Here is a 15,683-nt window from a genome sequence, read left to right as displayed (position 1 = left end):
TTGCAGTGGTGGGCAAATTCCACAGCTGTGGGATCATGGAATATAAGAGGCCTAATTATACAAGGCAAGAATCAGTTCTGGTAGATGATTAAAAGCTAAAAGAAGCTGAGTAGTTTAAGAACCACAAAAGCTAGTTCTTGCCTGTCAATTCCAATAGAACGAACATTAACTTCTATGTTCAAATCTTGAAAGAAGATTCAAACCAACCACAACATAGTAAAAGAAGTAAAAAGGGGGTTTCATGCCTCATCAGGACTTTTTGCTGCAAGGGAAGTTTTCAAGTTCTTCAGTGTTGCTTTTTTAGGCTCCACATTGCAAAGACTCCGTAAGTATTTATGTACTAAAGTGTTAGAGCCACACAATAAAAGCTGCGTTAATTCTCGTCTTCTCTACATAGGAGGACTAGATAGAGAAAGCAAAGCAAGATCATCTCCTCAAGTGTGAGGCCAACAGCAGTAGGAGATACTGAGCCACACAATCCCCATAGAGCACAACTCAGTTTCATGCAGAGACCTCCCCTCCCTTTGGTGTCAGCCTCTGTGGCAGAGCAGTGTTTCAGTTTTGCCTCTGTTCCAGCAGGTGCTCCTGGCCCTTCAGCCAATCTAGGGCCCACAAAGGTCTAGATTAACTTCCCAGCTCTGCCACAGATCTTTAAGAACCCAGGCATGTTATGTAAACTCCTGACCCAGCAAAACACCTCAGCACAAATGCACCATATTCCCTACAGACTACAATCTGCATTCCTAATCAAGACAAATTTCTCTATCCCCAGTCTATAAAACAGGCACTGAAGATGGCAGCACAGACACCTCTGAACCCTTCAAATTAGCTGCCATCTCTGCCACTGCATGTGTAGTGTCTGTGTCCAGAAAAACCCAGAGCATTTGCTTGCAGTTTCTTAGTAATGCAAACAACCAACATTATCAGCAGCCATTTCTGTGACATGTGAAAAAGAGGGCATTTAACTTTCTCAGCTGTGACTGACTGAAATCACAACAAACAAGCTAAAATTACTTCCATTAGTAGTTACTAAACATCCTAAGGTCCAAAAATGGAAATTAACCTCATGCTGATGACAGCTACATGCCTAGTGATATGTCACATAAATACTGTCATAAGGGACAAAGAGAGGAAAAAAGACTTGACTTCACAATCAAAAAACATTAAGCAAGAATAGTTTGGGAATAGTGTGAATTACTCGTTAACACATTTTTCAATTGTGTAACAATTACTTTGTGTCTGGATCCTGTTTAGAGTAAAAACTGAACTTTTGAATAGGTTCTTAGTTAACTAGTTCAAGAAAAGAAATATTTCAGTGCCAAAAGAACAGACAAATTTATGGGCATATTCAAATATATATTAGAAGCTGCTTAACACATATCAAATTGCTTTCCAGTAAAGACCACACAGATGAACACTTAAAAACCAAAAACAAACAAACAAGAAAAGTGAAATAATTTACTTCATGCTATAGTTTAAAAATTTTAACCAAAATCTCACACAAGGCATGATCTATCATATTTCCCAGGTTAAGCAGGAACTGATGATCTTTCTGGTCTGTAGCTTCATATATATGGGCACATTTTTATGTATTAAAAAGTTTGAGCCTTGTGCACACAATAAGAAAGAATAAATTAGTTTCTATTAAAAACACTACTGTACCTTTGCAATTGTATCAAAAATCACTTACCCTGTGAACTGAAAAAAAGGTCTCAAAATCTTCTAAGACTCTTCTAAAAAACATTTTCTATGAAGGTTTGCTTGACCCCATTAACCTTGAGTTATGAATGACTGCAGACCAGATTCTGCAGCTGGTCTATTTCTACAACTATAAATTTTGACAGCATTGCTCAACTAAGAAAACTGTGTCAGTCTTCCAAGTAGCCTAGTTGCTCTTTTTATGGACCAATACCTTTATTTGTGAACTGCATTAAATTAGTCTGCAATTTTATTAAGTGAGCAGTCTCTGTAATTAGTAGTTACAATCATCCAGCTGCATTCCAAATTTTAAAGAAGTCTGGGTTGCCTACAACTTCACCAGAATGTGAACATCTTGGATGTCTTTATATTCTTACAGTAAATAAAACTATATGACACTTATACTAAAATTACATGCAAGAAAGAGACATATGTAAGGCAGACAAACATTTGTACAGTACAGCTGGGAGAAACTGCAGTCACAGCTTTGGCATGCTAGGAGAGGTTTCTTTCAAAGCCTCTGTTAAATGTATGCTGCTGCAATATAGTAAAAAGAGTAATAAAGATAACTTACAGGAGGTCCAGTTTCCCCCTTTGGACCTCTGACACTTCCCCTTTCAAACATTTTGCCAAGATCTTCATAGTCATAAGCATAATTATCAATACCATTTTCATAACTGTTTTCTGTATGGTAAGTCTCATCAGCATCAAATGCACCTTCCTGCCCCAGACGGAGTTGATTATCCAGAGGGAGCTGAGCAGGCAAACTGTACAGGGTTGTGTTCAAGATTTGCTGCTTTTCGTTTGGTTCATCTAAATGCTGTTTTGCTTTCTCCATTCCCTTGCCCTTAGTTTTATTCTGTTTTACAGGGGAGATCAGAGAAGGCTCACTGCGTCTGCCTGCATCTTCTTTGGTTTTAGCCAAACTATTTGGATATGATCCTGCAGGGGTTTTAGTGATATTTCTTTTTCTGCTCCTCTCCTGCTGCTGAAGAGCCAAATTGGTGTTCTCCTGGAGTTCTGTTTGAGGCCAAGCTTCCAGCAACAGAGGTTTGGTCTCTGCAAACTTCCACACAGAGGCATTTCGTAACTCAAAGTGAATCTGAGCAAGGTTGGTAACAGGCATGCTTGATACTTCTTTCCATCTATAAGGTGATATATCTTCCTGGTTTTCCTCATCAATGATCATCTTTGAAAAAACATCCAGCCCATGTGACACAAGTGAGGGCCCACGCAGAGATCGATAGGTTTCAGCCTGGCGACACTGTTGTTTCACATATTTACAATAGTATGCAGAGGCTTCTGCAGAGGGAATAATATCAAGCTGACATATAACTCCTTCAAAGCCAACAGAATGAGAGTTCATCCTTCCCAGGGTAAAAACACCCTCTGAATCAAATGTCTCCACTTCAGAAAGCACTTCCCTACTGAAGTACTTGTTTCCACACTCAGCAAACATTGAGACAGTCTTGTCCCTAATGCCAATGGCAAATGAATGCCATTGTTCATTATGAACACAATAACCAAAGTACACGGGCTGCTTCCCTCCAGTGTACACTGCTACCTTTCTTGGGAGCAGCTGGACACCAAACTGCAGTCTGCTTTTGTTCCTGACACTGAAAAGAAAAGCATTGCTGACTCTGTAAGAGTACAACCCGACCAATAAGGTGAACTGATGCCCTAGATTTGGTGGTATGACTTGAGTGATGGGGGACTCAACATGGGCATCATCACTTAGCACCACTCCTGATGCAGTTAGACGAACACCCTGAGGTAACAGGGAGGATGTTGAGGGCACTGCTGTCTCTGACGGCTCTTGGACATCTTTCACAAGGCCTAGCTGTTGAAGAACATCTATTGCTGTAAAAAGAAATAAAAGCACACTGTTGATTCCATTTACAAAACTCATACATTCAGATCCACATAAACAAATGTACACACAAATCCGTACCTCTCAGATTCTTCACACAGTAAGGCCACCAAATCCCTAGTGGAAGGCACCAATCTTTCACATAAATCAAGCAAATAAAGTCAGGGCAAAATTTCCATCTTAAAACAACCAACAAAATGAAACACACAGAAAGGCTCACAAAATGCCCATTGCAGGTTATTTCACTAATGCAAGTGAAAAATCCTCATCTGGTCTCTTTGTACTTTTCAGTGATCAGTGAATACACTTTGGTTAGTTCATTATTTATTTGGCTATTCCTGTCTACTCTTTGAGCAGAGAATTACTTTTTTTTTTAGAATTTTTTTTCTTCTGAAAAAAACCCTTCTGCAATAAATCCATGCTGCTCCTCTTGATCTGAAAAGTTCAAATCAAATCATTTGAGGGAAGGGTTGCTTTGTTTATAAGAAGGGACAAGCTATTTATAGCCTAGTAACGCCTCCTTCTCCTGCACAGTTTACTTGTTAGAGCCATGGATAAAGTGAACTCTGGAGCAGTGGAAGTGGTGAGGAGCAAGGAAAGAGCAGAGTTGTCAGGACCCAAGGGTTAGTGCTCCTGCCTTCTGGCTCATTTCTCCCCATAAAGTGCACAAGGCTGCAGCTACCACGACATTGAATTAAGAGTGCAGCCACAGCAGGAGACATTGAGGACACAGAACAGTCTGCTGTCCAGCTGATTGATGTTCTACAGATTTGGCTTCAACATGCAGAAATCTGGATAGATCTTCCTACAGGGAAGTGGTTTATTCACTGCTGGATTCTCTAGTTTCTCATTCAATGTGAGCCATGTCCTTTAAGCCTTTCCTCAGTTTCTCCTGGCTAAATATCTTCACCTAATGGGTAGAAACAACACAATTATCTATCATCCCGATAAACTGAAATCATATCTGTCCTGGGATAAGAAATCAAAGCCACCTTTGGGTAAATCAAAAGTTGAAGGTGACCCAATTAACTTCTTATTGCCTAAATCAGATTTGGGCAAGTTGGAGTTGGTGGGCCTAGACATCTTCCTTCAGGATGAATATGAAAACACTGTTACATCCCTTTTGATGCAGCTGAAACACTACAAAGGCTCAAGTAGGAGCTAAACTACACATGCCCAGGAGCCTTTTTGTAGGCTCTCAAAACAAGATAGGATTTATGGCACTGATTGTTTGATTGATTGATAAAACTGCCTGCCTGAGTGTTCATGAAAGGTGCAGAAATATTGCAGATGCTGAATCAAAATGCAGCCATGGAAATATGGAACAAGATTAGGAACTAAAACATACAACATGGGAAAAGGCTGAAGGAACAACATTTGCTTGGCCTAGAGACAGGGAAAATCTAAATAAAATTGTCCATTATCTGAATTGAGGCCATAGGGAAAACGGAGAAAAGCTGAGGAGTAACAGGCACAAGCTGCAGCACAAAAAAATTCAGCTCTGTAAAAAGAAAAAGCTTTCTCACTCACTTCTAGCAAAAGTGGTTAAGTGATGGACCACGGGGCACAGACATTGGATAATCGCCATTCTTGGGGATTTTTTTAAAGACCAGCTGGACAGGACCCAACAACCTGAAGTAACTTTAACATTCACCCTGACCTCAGCAGGAGCTAGGACCAGATGAGTTCAAGGTCCCCTTAACCTAAATTTTTGGATGTTTTTTCACAAGAGGAAACTGAAGAGCAGTTTTCATAAACAGCATCGCACAGCACAATATCATCTGTTTCCACCTCTCACTGGAAAAACTGCAGTCAAACAACTATATTAAAAATTACTTGTGGTATCTAACAGTTGCACTGATCAAATAAGACTGGCTGGGCAGACACAGGCACTTTCTACAGCATTTGGCTGAGGCTACTTTTGCTATGGACATGCATATAATGAGCGAATAAAACTATTATATGGCACAACAAAAATTTAGAGTAAAGAAGTTAAGGATTTGCTGCTATATTAAAAGAGCCACTGAAAAAAATGGATGTTTATGCTTTAAGTGGAAAAAAGGTCTCCTTTCCCAGTTTCCCTTTCTCTGTTTACTGAATGTATTCCTAGCAAACTTTAAGAATAGACAGATGTTGGCTTAGTTTCAGTGGTAAATTACGAGAAGTGCCTGAGATTTCCTTGAGAGTGATTTATAAGTTGGAACCAAAAGCATCAACCTGAATGCACTGTACATCTTGAAAATTAATTACACACCTTGTAGTGTTTCTAGTCATGTTTGAGATTCACTGACGGGCCAAGATTATCCTGGCGAGTAGCCAGTGCAGACGGAGGTATGGAGAAAGAGTATTTCTGCAGAAAGTCCTGTGCATGCCAATTTCTCAAGATGTTTTGCCTCAGAGCAATTAATTCACTATGGCTGTATTTTTATCTGTCAGGCTGATAATAGAGGTCAGGTTATAGTAGAGCTGCGAAGCACAGTGCATCCGCTAATGAACCACCACTCCTTCCCAGGACCCTGTCCTGCCTGCTCTCCTGTTGCTCTGGAGGAGAAAGCCGTGCTTGCACTGCCCTTGTGAAGGGAAGCTGGGAAGAAACACAGGTCCTGAGCTCTGGGCAATGCAGTCTTACTCATGCAAATAGTCCCCAAGGCAGAATACACTGCTCCACTACTTCTGTACGCTGGCTGGGCCAGCTGACTGCACAAGAACGCTGCTAGTCCAGCCTAAGGTTGTGTCTAAATATCACATCCTAACCTGAAATATTGGGCAAGAAGTTGTATTTTTAAAAAAATTTAGTTACTTATTTTTATTTAAAAATAGTAATAGATGTGATCTATCCCAAGTATTACAAATTCAAATCTAAAATAAAAAGCTTAAATTTGCTTAAAACAGTCAGCTTAATCACATTCAAGCCTATCACTACTAAATGGAAAACTACAAGCAAAATTGCCAAATTTTTGGCAGTTCTGATTTGAAAAGAGCACAAAGTTTAAAGGTTATTTTAAAAAAAATCATCAGTGAGCATGATGAGGAATAAGACTATTTTTTTTTCTATTCTGCAAATAGATTTCTGTAAACAATAACAGGTCTTGAGAGAGCTAAAGACAAATAAATATTGTGTGAAAAATTACATCAAAAAAGTATAAAGGAATTATTCCTTGCTGACTTGCTGCCTGTTAACCCACTGTCAAGCCAAAAGGCTGTTCCAAACTTTTTTGGCCAGTCATTTCATTTCTGGTCCAACAAGCATTTTTATTTTATTTTAAGGTTTTCAGAAGCTCTTGGCAGCACACAGGATTTTGGGAGCAGGCAACCCTCTCATTGTTCCTCCCACCATGACAACCACTATTTGCTTTACCTATCAGTTGTCAGTTTTCTTTGTTTACCCATGTCTGCAAAACATCTGTCTTCACTTACTGCTTATTCAACCCATTAGTCCCCCAAATTGTAACAGCTCAACTTCTTGAAGGAAAGGTTGTTTGGGGTTTTTGGTGTCAAGTACTTTTCTTCCACCTTCTAGGAGATCTTGAAAATTTCACAACCTTACTGCATCATGAGGGAAGCTAAAAACTAGCACCAGCTTTGGCAAAAAACCTTCTGATGCTCGTGTGGCACAAAAATAACCCCACAAAGTAACTGGGGAGGGATGAAGGGATTTGACTATTGGATTGTTTCACATGCATATTCCATTCAGGCCCTCTTGTTCATTTCCCACATTGCTCCATACTCACAACTACTCTGAAGGCAGGATCTCTGAGATGCTCTCCCTGATTCAGCAATCTTAGTACACACATTTCTTCCTTTCCCTTTTCCAATGTGGGTAAGGGAAAAGACAAGGATCATTCATCAATCAGTTCCACCAGAACCAAGAGTAATTACTCATGAGATCGCCCATTTTCTAGGTGATGATGCATCTGCAACTACATACATTAAGATACCTGGCTGCAACAAATGCTCTCCCACATGCCAGATCAGAGGACTGGCATAGGAAAGCCAGCAAGACACATTGATTGTGTGTGTCCACTCAAAGTACTGCTCCTAAAGACCGAGACTGTATCTTTATATATACTTCACTGAACATGATTTATAGCATATCAAACTGCACAACGTGTATCTTCTCAGCTAAAGCATGCAGAGGCTCTCTCCTCAACTCAGGAGAGAAGGCAGGTTAATTAGCGAGCATCTTCGTGTTTGGCAGAATACAGGTTTTTTCAAAATACAACTGCCAAGGAAGTTTAAAAACCAAAGTGTTAACACGTTCCTAATGGGCACACAATCCTGTTCTTGGACAAAGACTAAGTACCACAAATGCAATAATGCAGCTCTGCAGCTTATATACTGAAACTGAAGGATATACTTAAAATGCTCTTTTGGTTTTTTTTTTTGAGGAGGTTTCCTTCTCTGAACTGCTTTTTCAAACTTTGTTCACACACTGTGCAAATAAAGTACAAGAGGAACCCAATTCACTCATGGGAAGAAAGTTGCATCAAGGTTCAATGCATAATTTTGATCCCAAGCAAGCATTTAAAGAAAATAAATTCATGTATGGCACTTGTGCATCAAGGATGGAGAAGACTTTCCATTCAGTAAAGCTTCTCATATGGCTATCTAGAAGTTCACTGAATAACAAAAATAACAATTACAACAAAATAGTAATAGAAAAGGAAAAGAAACTCTTTCATCTGCTGATAACAAAATAAAAAATAATTCAATATAAGCGTGTTGAGACTGGAGGCTTTACCCCATTTCTGCAAAGCTCTGTGCATAGAGGCATTCTCAGCCAAGAGGCAGGTAAGACTCAGTCTCCACCCACTCCCTTGTGATGCTGCACCCCCAGTCCTGCTTTCACAGTCCTCGCCTGCAGGTTCAGTAGAAAAGCAATTCTCAGGCTGAGGGTCATGAAAAGTGAGAGTAAACATTTTTACAGAGGAGGAGGGTGGGCCGGCGGGACGAAGGCACTCAAATTGTCACCACACAGCTGTCTCTGGCATCCCTCACCTGCTCCCGCTACACCAGGAAATTGCAAACTGCCTCCCTAAAACTGCCTCTTCCCTTTCCATCCCTGCAGGCCTGGAGCAAGGCAGGCCACACACATCTAACAGTGCTGCCCCTCCTCCAGTGAGAACTTGGCTCAGCTATTATAAAAATCCGGGAAAATCCCATCATCGCAAAAGCATATGGCCCCCATTGAGCTGGATGTGAAAAATCAACAACCCGTCTTACCAGGCAAGCAATGGGCAACACTGGAGGGCAGAACTACAAAGGCAACGGGGGGGGAAGCAAAACAAAGAATCTACAAATGAAGGAAAAACCAAGCTTTGCCAATCTCTGGGAATGACAAACAGGAAAAATGCATTGGTGAGAATAATGGTGGGAAGCTGCTGAGATATCCCAAAGGGCTCTAGCAAAACATTATCAGGAATGAATCTTGTCTTAACCACGCAACCCATCTGTTTGTATTCAGATGAGTATTTGCAGTTACACACTCGGCAGCCAAGGCTGACCTACTTTGCGCTTCACCTGTACACCACAGACCATGCTGGAGAACTGATGCTGCCACTCCCATGGCAAGTAAAAGTGACTAAATGGCACATTAGCCTCCACCACTTCGGAACACTATCATTCCCACAGCAGTCTCCAGAGCGAGCTGCACATCTGGTGCTGTTATAACAGCTGGCAGATTAAAAAAGAAACTAAAAACAAGACAACCCTATTTCCTCACAACATCTGCATCCGAATGCAAAACCAAATGAATACCAAATTTCACATTTTGATTTAGCCATGCCAGCCTTTATTATGCACAGTGGTTTGCCTGCCTTAAGTGCAAAGGTAACTCAGTCACAGCTTGCCACCCCCAAGGACACCCACTTGCAGTGAAGACACAATCAAAGCCTTTTCACTGTACAAGGCTTCTTTTTTATGAAGAGATTGTTTAAATATGTAAGCCATTTCATAGACAGAAAATCTGAGTAATTTTCAAAAGGTCATCTTTTCCAAACTGGTACTTTAAACTTTTGCTCTCATTATGCTGTAATTGGTATTTTCTTTAAGTCATATGAATTAATGAACTGAACCTAAAGTCACAAGAAACAACAGTCATTTACTCTTTTCATCTACTAACATATTATACAAATGTCTTGTTGTAAACAAAGCATTCTCACCTTGTTTGGGTACTTGTGCAACACCCACAGCTATACATGTTGCAATAAAAAGGAGAGCTTTCCTAGAAGAGAAAGAAAGGAAAAAAAATATGTGAGAAAACATCTATACTTTCAGAACTCCAAGGAATTAGAAACCTGATTCAAGAACCAAATGGCAGGATACCACTGACTTCAGCAAGTCCTGAATCAAAGCCATCGCACTGTACAACTTTCCACTGATACTGAGAAGGCGTTTCACACAAAGATCGAGATTGTGTATGCCCTCAAACATAGCACATATATTTTACACTGGTTTTTATTAATAAAATGACTGCATCTGCTTTATATTTTCTTACAGCAGCTTTCAAATATGAATGCTGCTACGTAGTAAATTTCTTCCTGGAAAGAAAAAAACGTTACCATAAAGAAACCATAAAATAAATGACAAGTTAATTCTTGTAGAGATCAGTAGATACTTTAGATACTTTTGACCTCCTATCAGTCTTCTCACTACATCACATCATCTTCCCATAAGTGAAAATGTTGTGTAAAACTTTTGTTCTTGTATTATAAAATTTTATCATGCTACAAGCAAGTCATCCTCTTCACAAAGTAAAAAAAGTCCTGTCGCATTTCAACTTAAAACTCCACACATGTAGAAAAGTGTTATATTGATAGCTATCATAAGCTCACTGCCCTGATTTCAGTCAGGGAGATAATTTTCTTCTTAGTAGCTGGTGGAGTGTTGTGTTTTGGATTTAGTATGAAAATAATATTGATAGTACACTGATGTTTCAGTTGTTCCAACAAACATATATAAGATTGATCTAGATTATGTGCTCAAAATTCACTTTAGAAATGATGAATGCTGTACAGACGACATTTTTACTGTGATTAAAAACACATTGTCTGTTGTTTTTTAATTATTGTATTAGCCAGATTAACATCTAATCACTCTTATCAATGACTGAATCTTTTAATAAATGAGAAATATATTTTCTGTTAATGTCGGACAACCGGGCACAGATGCATGTAACAATTACAGTAACCTCTATCTACTCAGGTCTAAGAAGTATTTCAAAAATATCAGAAATATAGTTCTGATACTAACAACTCACACTCAAGCCCCAGCTCAAGCCTCTTGCTCGTTAATGCATGTAACCTCAACAATTTTTCATAATACGGAATGCTACAGTGACTAAAAATGTTTCCTGGACCAGGTCAGAGAGCACTTGAGTTTCTGGAATCAAGTGTATTTGAAAGTAACATAGCAAAAATAACTTTAATAAGATATATATGGTATGTATCAGTATATGATATGTATATATATATATATGGTATGTATAAGTACATATGCATACACACACATACAGCAGTATTTCATGAAAAGTCTTACTATTCTTTAAAGAGTTCGGAATTCAAACATTTCAGAAACATCCAAGTGCATGAAAACCACAGAGCAATAACCTGGTTTTATCAAGTGGATTTGTATATTGTGAGAGCTAAAGTTTTGGTAAACAGAACAAAAGAATAATTTAGGAATAAAGGCATGATAGTCATCATTGCCACTGAAAAATGGTAGATACCTCATGTCTTTGAGAAGAAAATGCACAGAACATACAGGATATTCAAAAATATACATCAGTGCTTCAGCTCTGATCACAGAGGGAGGGAAAGGTGGAACTACGCCTTACAGATCCTGACATGCTTGTAGGGGCATGTTCTTTAATTAACCACCACTACAGTCCCTAGCTATTCCTCCCTTCAAGCTTTCCCTTGCTACAGCCATGAAATGTCTACTGGAACAGTTCTGCCACTCCCAAAAAAGACCTAACACCGACTGTTATCCAAACAGCTCATCTGCTACAGGACACTCACTTCAACTTTTTCAGAGTTCTAAAGACCAGAATGCAAGTTCAAAGTTTCTGCATCACATCATCTTTTGATCAAGTGAGAAGCTCAGTTACAGGAGACAGCTGTGCCAGAAACAAAGTCCATGCATTGCACTGTATCAGCTGAAACTCAGGACAACCCTTTATTTGACCCTTATTATTGTCAAAGGTGCAAAATGGATTTGCCACTAAAAATCACATAAAATATTTTATTTAGCTACAAAATACAGATGCTCAAAGAACCCCAGAGCCCAAAAAACAAAGATGACTCCTCTAATAATTACAACAGCCTCTTCTAATACACCAGCCAGGTACAAAGCTGTGTGTGTGTCAGGTACCTGCCTCTGTCACTTCCCAGCAAACTTTGTTGGAAAGCAAGAAATTCCAAAATGTTCCCAAGGCTGTAAATTACACAGATGTAACAGGATATACAGAAACATTTAGTGAGAAGTAAAGACAAACGTCTGGCTTACACAGTGCTCTCCAGCTAATGTCAAGAACAGATGAGTTACCAGCTAAGAGAAAAAACAGGGACCAGAGACAACCATAGTGCTGGGGGTCCTCTAATGCGTGAGAAAAGTGAGACTTCCTTCTTTTTTCACAAGTTAAATTTTTTGTAAATGAAACCATGTGCAACCTAATCCAGGCAAACCCTCCCTCTTGGTTGAGATCACTACTCTGTACATTTGCAGAGCAGTCAGTTCTCAGTCTTCACTCACACCAGCACAGCCAGAAGACGCTAGGCTCCCTGCTGCATAATGTGTATGTGGCTTGACCCATCATCTGCCATAGCTGCATGGAGCTTGGCTCCTTGTCTCAGCTGAGTGTACAGCTCTTGGAGATGGTGGGACATGCCAATAGATAAGTGCAGAATCACTTGGCATGGAATACTTCAGCTGACCCAAATGCTGGCTATTTTTTCCCCATTTAACATCACACCTGAAGCTGCTCCAATACCTGGGCTTTCGGACATAGCCAAGGGATATCTCTTAAACTTCCTCTCCTTCTCCTGCCTTTTCATCTCCTCTATTTTACATGCAAGTTTATGCTGAGGGCCACTATCCTCCATTTTGGAGGAAGGCGCTACCAAATGTGATTGAGCTATTCTACTACTAGAAACTGAGTTTATCCTTCTGATAATCTTTGACATCTTGTGGCTATTTGCCTCTCCCTACAGAGTTGACAGCAACTATCCATAACATTTTTTTGCATTAGGGGTGATGGATGAATGAGAAAAACTGATAAGCTTCACAGCAATCTACAATGAAAAATTCCACCCTCTGAACACTACTCAGCAGCATACAGAGCTCAGGTTTGGTCAGCATACAGCAGTATCCTCTTCATTCCAGCCTAGTTTCCAAAATCTCAAGTTTAAAGGAAGAAATACCACTAGCTGGTTACTAGGAAAGGCAAGTAAACTAGTTTGCAGTATGACTGCCACAGGTGCATTGAGTCCTGCACTCCTCAGGGGTGATGGTTTAACCCATCAGCACCAGCACCTGCTCCACATACATTCCTTCACTGTATCTGTGAGTATACTGCTGAGGAGAATGGCACAGTTTGGATCCATCAAGCTTGAGAAGGACTTTGAAAAGGTCACAGCACCTTGTGGACAGAGATGCCCTGGAACTCCCAAAGACCTCAAGATGTTATAAACCTTATCTTTCAAGATATAAAAAGAAATATAACTTTTTTCCTGCTACAATGAAATTAGACAGCAGGTCCAGTGCTGCTTCCCAAATTTTAAAAAAACAATCAGCAACACAGTTTGAGGGGACACAACATCCTGAAAGACCTCTCTGGTGTGACACTAACATGCCCTTTGGTCACAGATGGCACCATGCAATTTGCCAGCGAGGGGGGGAAGCTCCTGAGTCCTTTGCCAAATTTCACAATTTGAATGAATGGGAAACAGGAGAAATATAAGGTGAGGTAAGAGGTAGAGGAGCAGTGGCCTAAGAAGAGTTCTACAACAGGGCTGGGGTTCAGAGAAAGGAAACTCCCTGCCAAGTGGCCCATTCTTTGGACAGCATCTGGCTTAAAATGAGAAACTACCACATCCAGAAGAACAGTCAACTCTGTTAGTATTTCTAAAAGAAAACAAAAAACTTTGAAAATACATTATTTTAGAACAGCTTTATGAGCAAATCTCTGAATGCTTACACTAGTTCTCTTCTCCAGATAGCATAAACTACTTTTTTTCTGTATGAAGGTAAAAGTATACAGCTTGAATTCCTATTAATGGAAAATACTCTTCACAGGGTTTATCTCTGTATATTTTGTAGATTATTTTTCAAATGTAGTACAACTTGGTGCTTGCAAGAAACAAGGATGACACAAATTCAAATTTCATATTTGAAATATTCTGTCAATAAATGGGGTGAGAGATTTAGAAGTCATGCAGCTGTTTTATTTATTTAACCTGCAGAGACACCCCTATACAGGCCTGACCTAATGGTATTTCAAAAAGGTGGTTGAAGTTGCAAGGGATTTACTGGTTTGACATATGCTCAGGAAACCTGATCCTTTTGCAAGGAATTCTGGTTTCTTAATACAGGCAAGTGACTAGTTTGCTCGCTCTCTACAGAAGTAAATTAGGTAAACATTAGAGAACCATATAGATATATATTCTGAAGCTATCTCAGATTCTGAACTTGAGTAAACTGCATCTCTGCTACTGTACCTCTTTCTTGTAATGCAAGTTATGTTTCTCCATCAGCAATACTCCTTCACAGATTTCAAATAAAACCATTCTTTGAAATTGCACTCAGACAATTCCTTAAGAAGTCCCAAAGACACAGCCATTAAGAATAGATCTCCTGGGAAGGCCACCTTCAGGCAGCCCCTTAACTGCTCACAAGCATTCCAGATTATACCAGGCACACTTTAGCAGCATAATCCTCACTACAAAACTAAACAAATTCTTCTGTCCTGCTCAGAACGCTCAGTAAACTTAAGACACAGCCAGACTAAAATCAGCCCTTTGCAAAGAGAGACACATACAAGTAACCTCTATAATATCATTACTACTATCATAGATTCACAGTCATTTTACTGATGCTTTTAGGTAAACTGTAGAGAGCAGAGCTCTCCCTTTACACCACAGATGCATTAGAAATACCTCAGCCAATTGCAAAAGCATGTGAATACAGAGCAGCTCATCTGGCTATGGCTGGTATTAAGAGAGTAGCCTTAGCTCTTTAGCGTAAATTCTACAGGCTCTTGCTTGTTTGTTGCGTTTCACTAGCTGGGTAGCACAGGGGCGCAGGAGCTGCCAGGTTACTGCGGGCACCGCGGGAGGCTGGGCCCCGGGATCCTCGTTCCCCCTCGGGGATGGGGGCACGGGCTCTCGGTCAGGCTGTCCCCGCTCCCCGGGGACACCAGAGCCAGGCTGCCCGGTGCGGGCGAGGGAAGGACGACACGAGGGTGCCGGACGGGACAGAGCGCATCCAGAACGACACCAGGGATGCGGAGGAGAGAGACGGGAACGGCCAGCGATACAGGCGGTCTCCGTCCGGGCAGCCAGCACCCCGCCGGTCCGCCGGGGGCACCGGGGACCCTGCGGGGCTGCGGCTGGCGCTCGGGAGGTGGGGCTGGGGACACCGGCCGCCGGGGTCGTGGTCCCCTGGCCGCGGCGGGAGGCGAGGCGCAGCCCCATCCCCTCCCGGCCCCGCGGCGGGTGGCGGTGCGGTGCGCCCCGTCTCGCCGGCTCCCGCTTACGTTTGTGCCGCGGGAGAGATGCGTCCTCGCCTTGTCCTCTCGGCTCCCAAATGCATTTGTATGCATTTGCCCGGGCAGCGGAGATCCGAGGGAAAGCCGAGCGCCGCGCCGCCGCAGGGTCAGCTCCTGTCCATGAAAGCCCGCCGGCCCCGAGGTCTCCGCCGAGCTCCGCGCAAGCCCGAGGGCGGCCCGGCCCGCGTACAGCCCGCGGGGGCGGCGCGGCGGGCGGGGGGGCGCCGGGGGCCGGGCGGCGGGGGCGCCCCGCGGCTGCCCGCGGAGTCCGGCGGCGGAGCGGCGCTGCACCGCCTGCCCCGGCACCGGCGGAGCTCCCGCCCGCCGCGGTGTTGAATTTCAGCGCTGGCT

At 41.7% G+C, this 15,683-nt stretch overlaps 2 protein-coding genes across 2 annotated transcripts in view; both read right to left on the bottom strand.

The window, feature by feature from the left end:
- The window catches only part of LOC131581217 (collagen alpha-1(XXIV) chain-like), a 113,551-nt gene extending 110,709 nt beyond the window's left edge, over nucleotides 1-2,842 (bottom strand). The window contains exon 1 of the mRNA XM_058843249.1: nucleotides 2,273-2,842. Within this exon, the coding sequence (XP_058699232.1) occupies nucleotides 2,273-2,824 (552 nt within the window). The 5' untranslated portion in view covers nucleotides 2,825-2,842. The remainder of the gene's footprint in view (nucleotides 1-2,272) is intronic.
- Nucleotides 2,843-2,876: 34 nt separating this feature from the next.
- On the bottom strand, nucleotides 2,877-15,459 carry LOC131581276 (collagen alpha-1(XXIV) chain-like). Its single transcript, XM_058843362.1, has 4 exons — nucleotides 15,321-15,459; nucleotides 9,730-9,791; nucleotides 2,932-3,558; nucleotides 2,877-2,887 (listed from the first exon to the last, which is right to left on the bottom strand). Exons 1-4 carry the CDS (start codon nucleotides 15,374-15,376, stop codon nucleotides 2,877-2,879), a joined length of 756 nt encoding a protein of 251 aa, XP_058699345.1. The 5' UTR covers nucleotides 15,377-15,459.
- Between the last annotated feature and the right edge of the window lie 224 nt (nucleotides 15,460-15,683).

This window comes from Poecile atricapillus, chromosome 7 (genome assembly GCF_030490865.1).
Source record: "Poecile atricapillus isolate bPoeAtr1 chromosome 7, bPoeAtr1.hap1, whole genome shotgun sequence".
Taxonomy (NCBI): Eukaryota; Metazoa; Chordata; class Aves; order Passeriformes; family Paridae; genus Poecile; species Poecile atricapillus.
The sequence above is the reverse complement of the archived record's forward strand: the minus strand, read 5'-3'. Positions and strand labels throughout refer to the sequence as shown.

Excerpts from the sequence above, each read along its gene's own strand:
- LOC131581276 (XM_058843362.1), bottom strand. The coding sequence starts at position 15,376 with ATGCATTTGGGAGCCGAGAGGACAAGGCGAGGACGCATCTCTCCCGCG. Across the intron at positions 9,792-15,320 it reads ATCTCTCCCGCGGCACAAAC|GAAAGCTCTCCTTTTTATTG; the intron begins GTAAGCGGGAGC and ends TTTCTCTTCTAG. Across the intron at positions 3,559-9,729 it reads TGCACAAGTACCCAAACAAG|CAATAGATGTTCTTCAACAG; the intron begins GTGAGAATGCTT and ends TTCTTTTTACAG.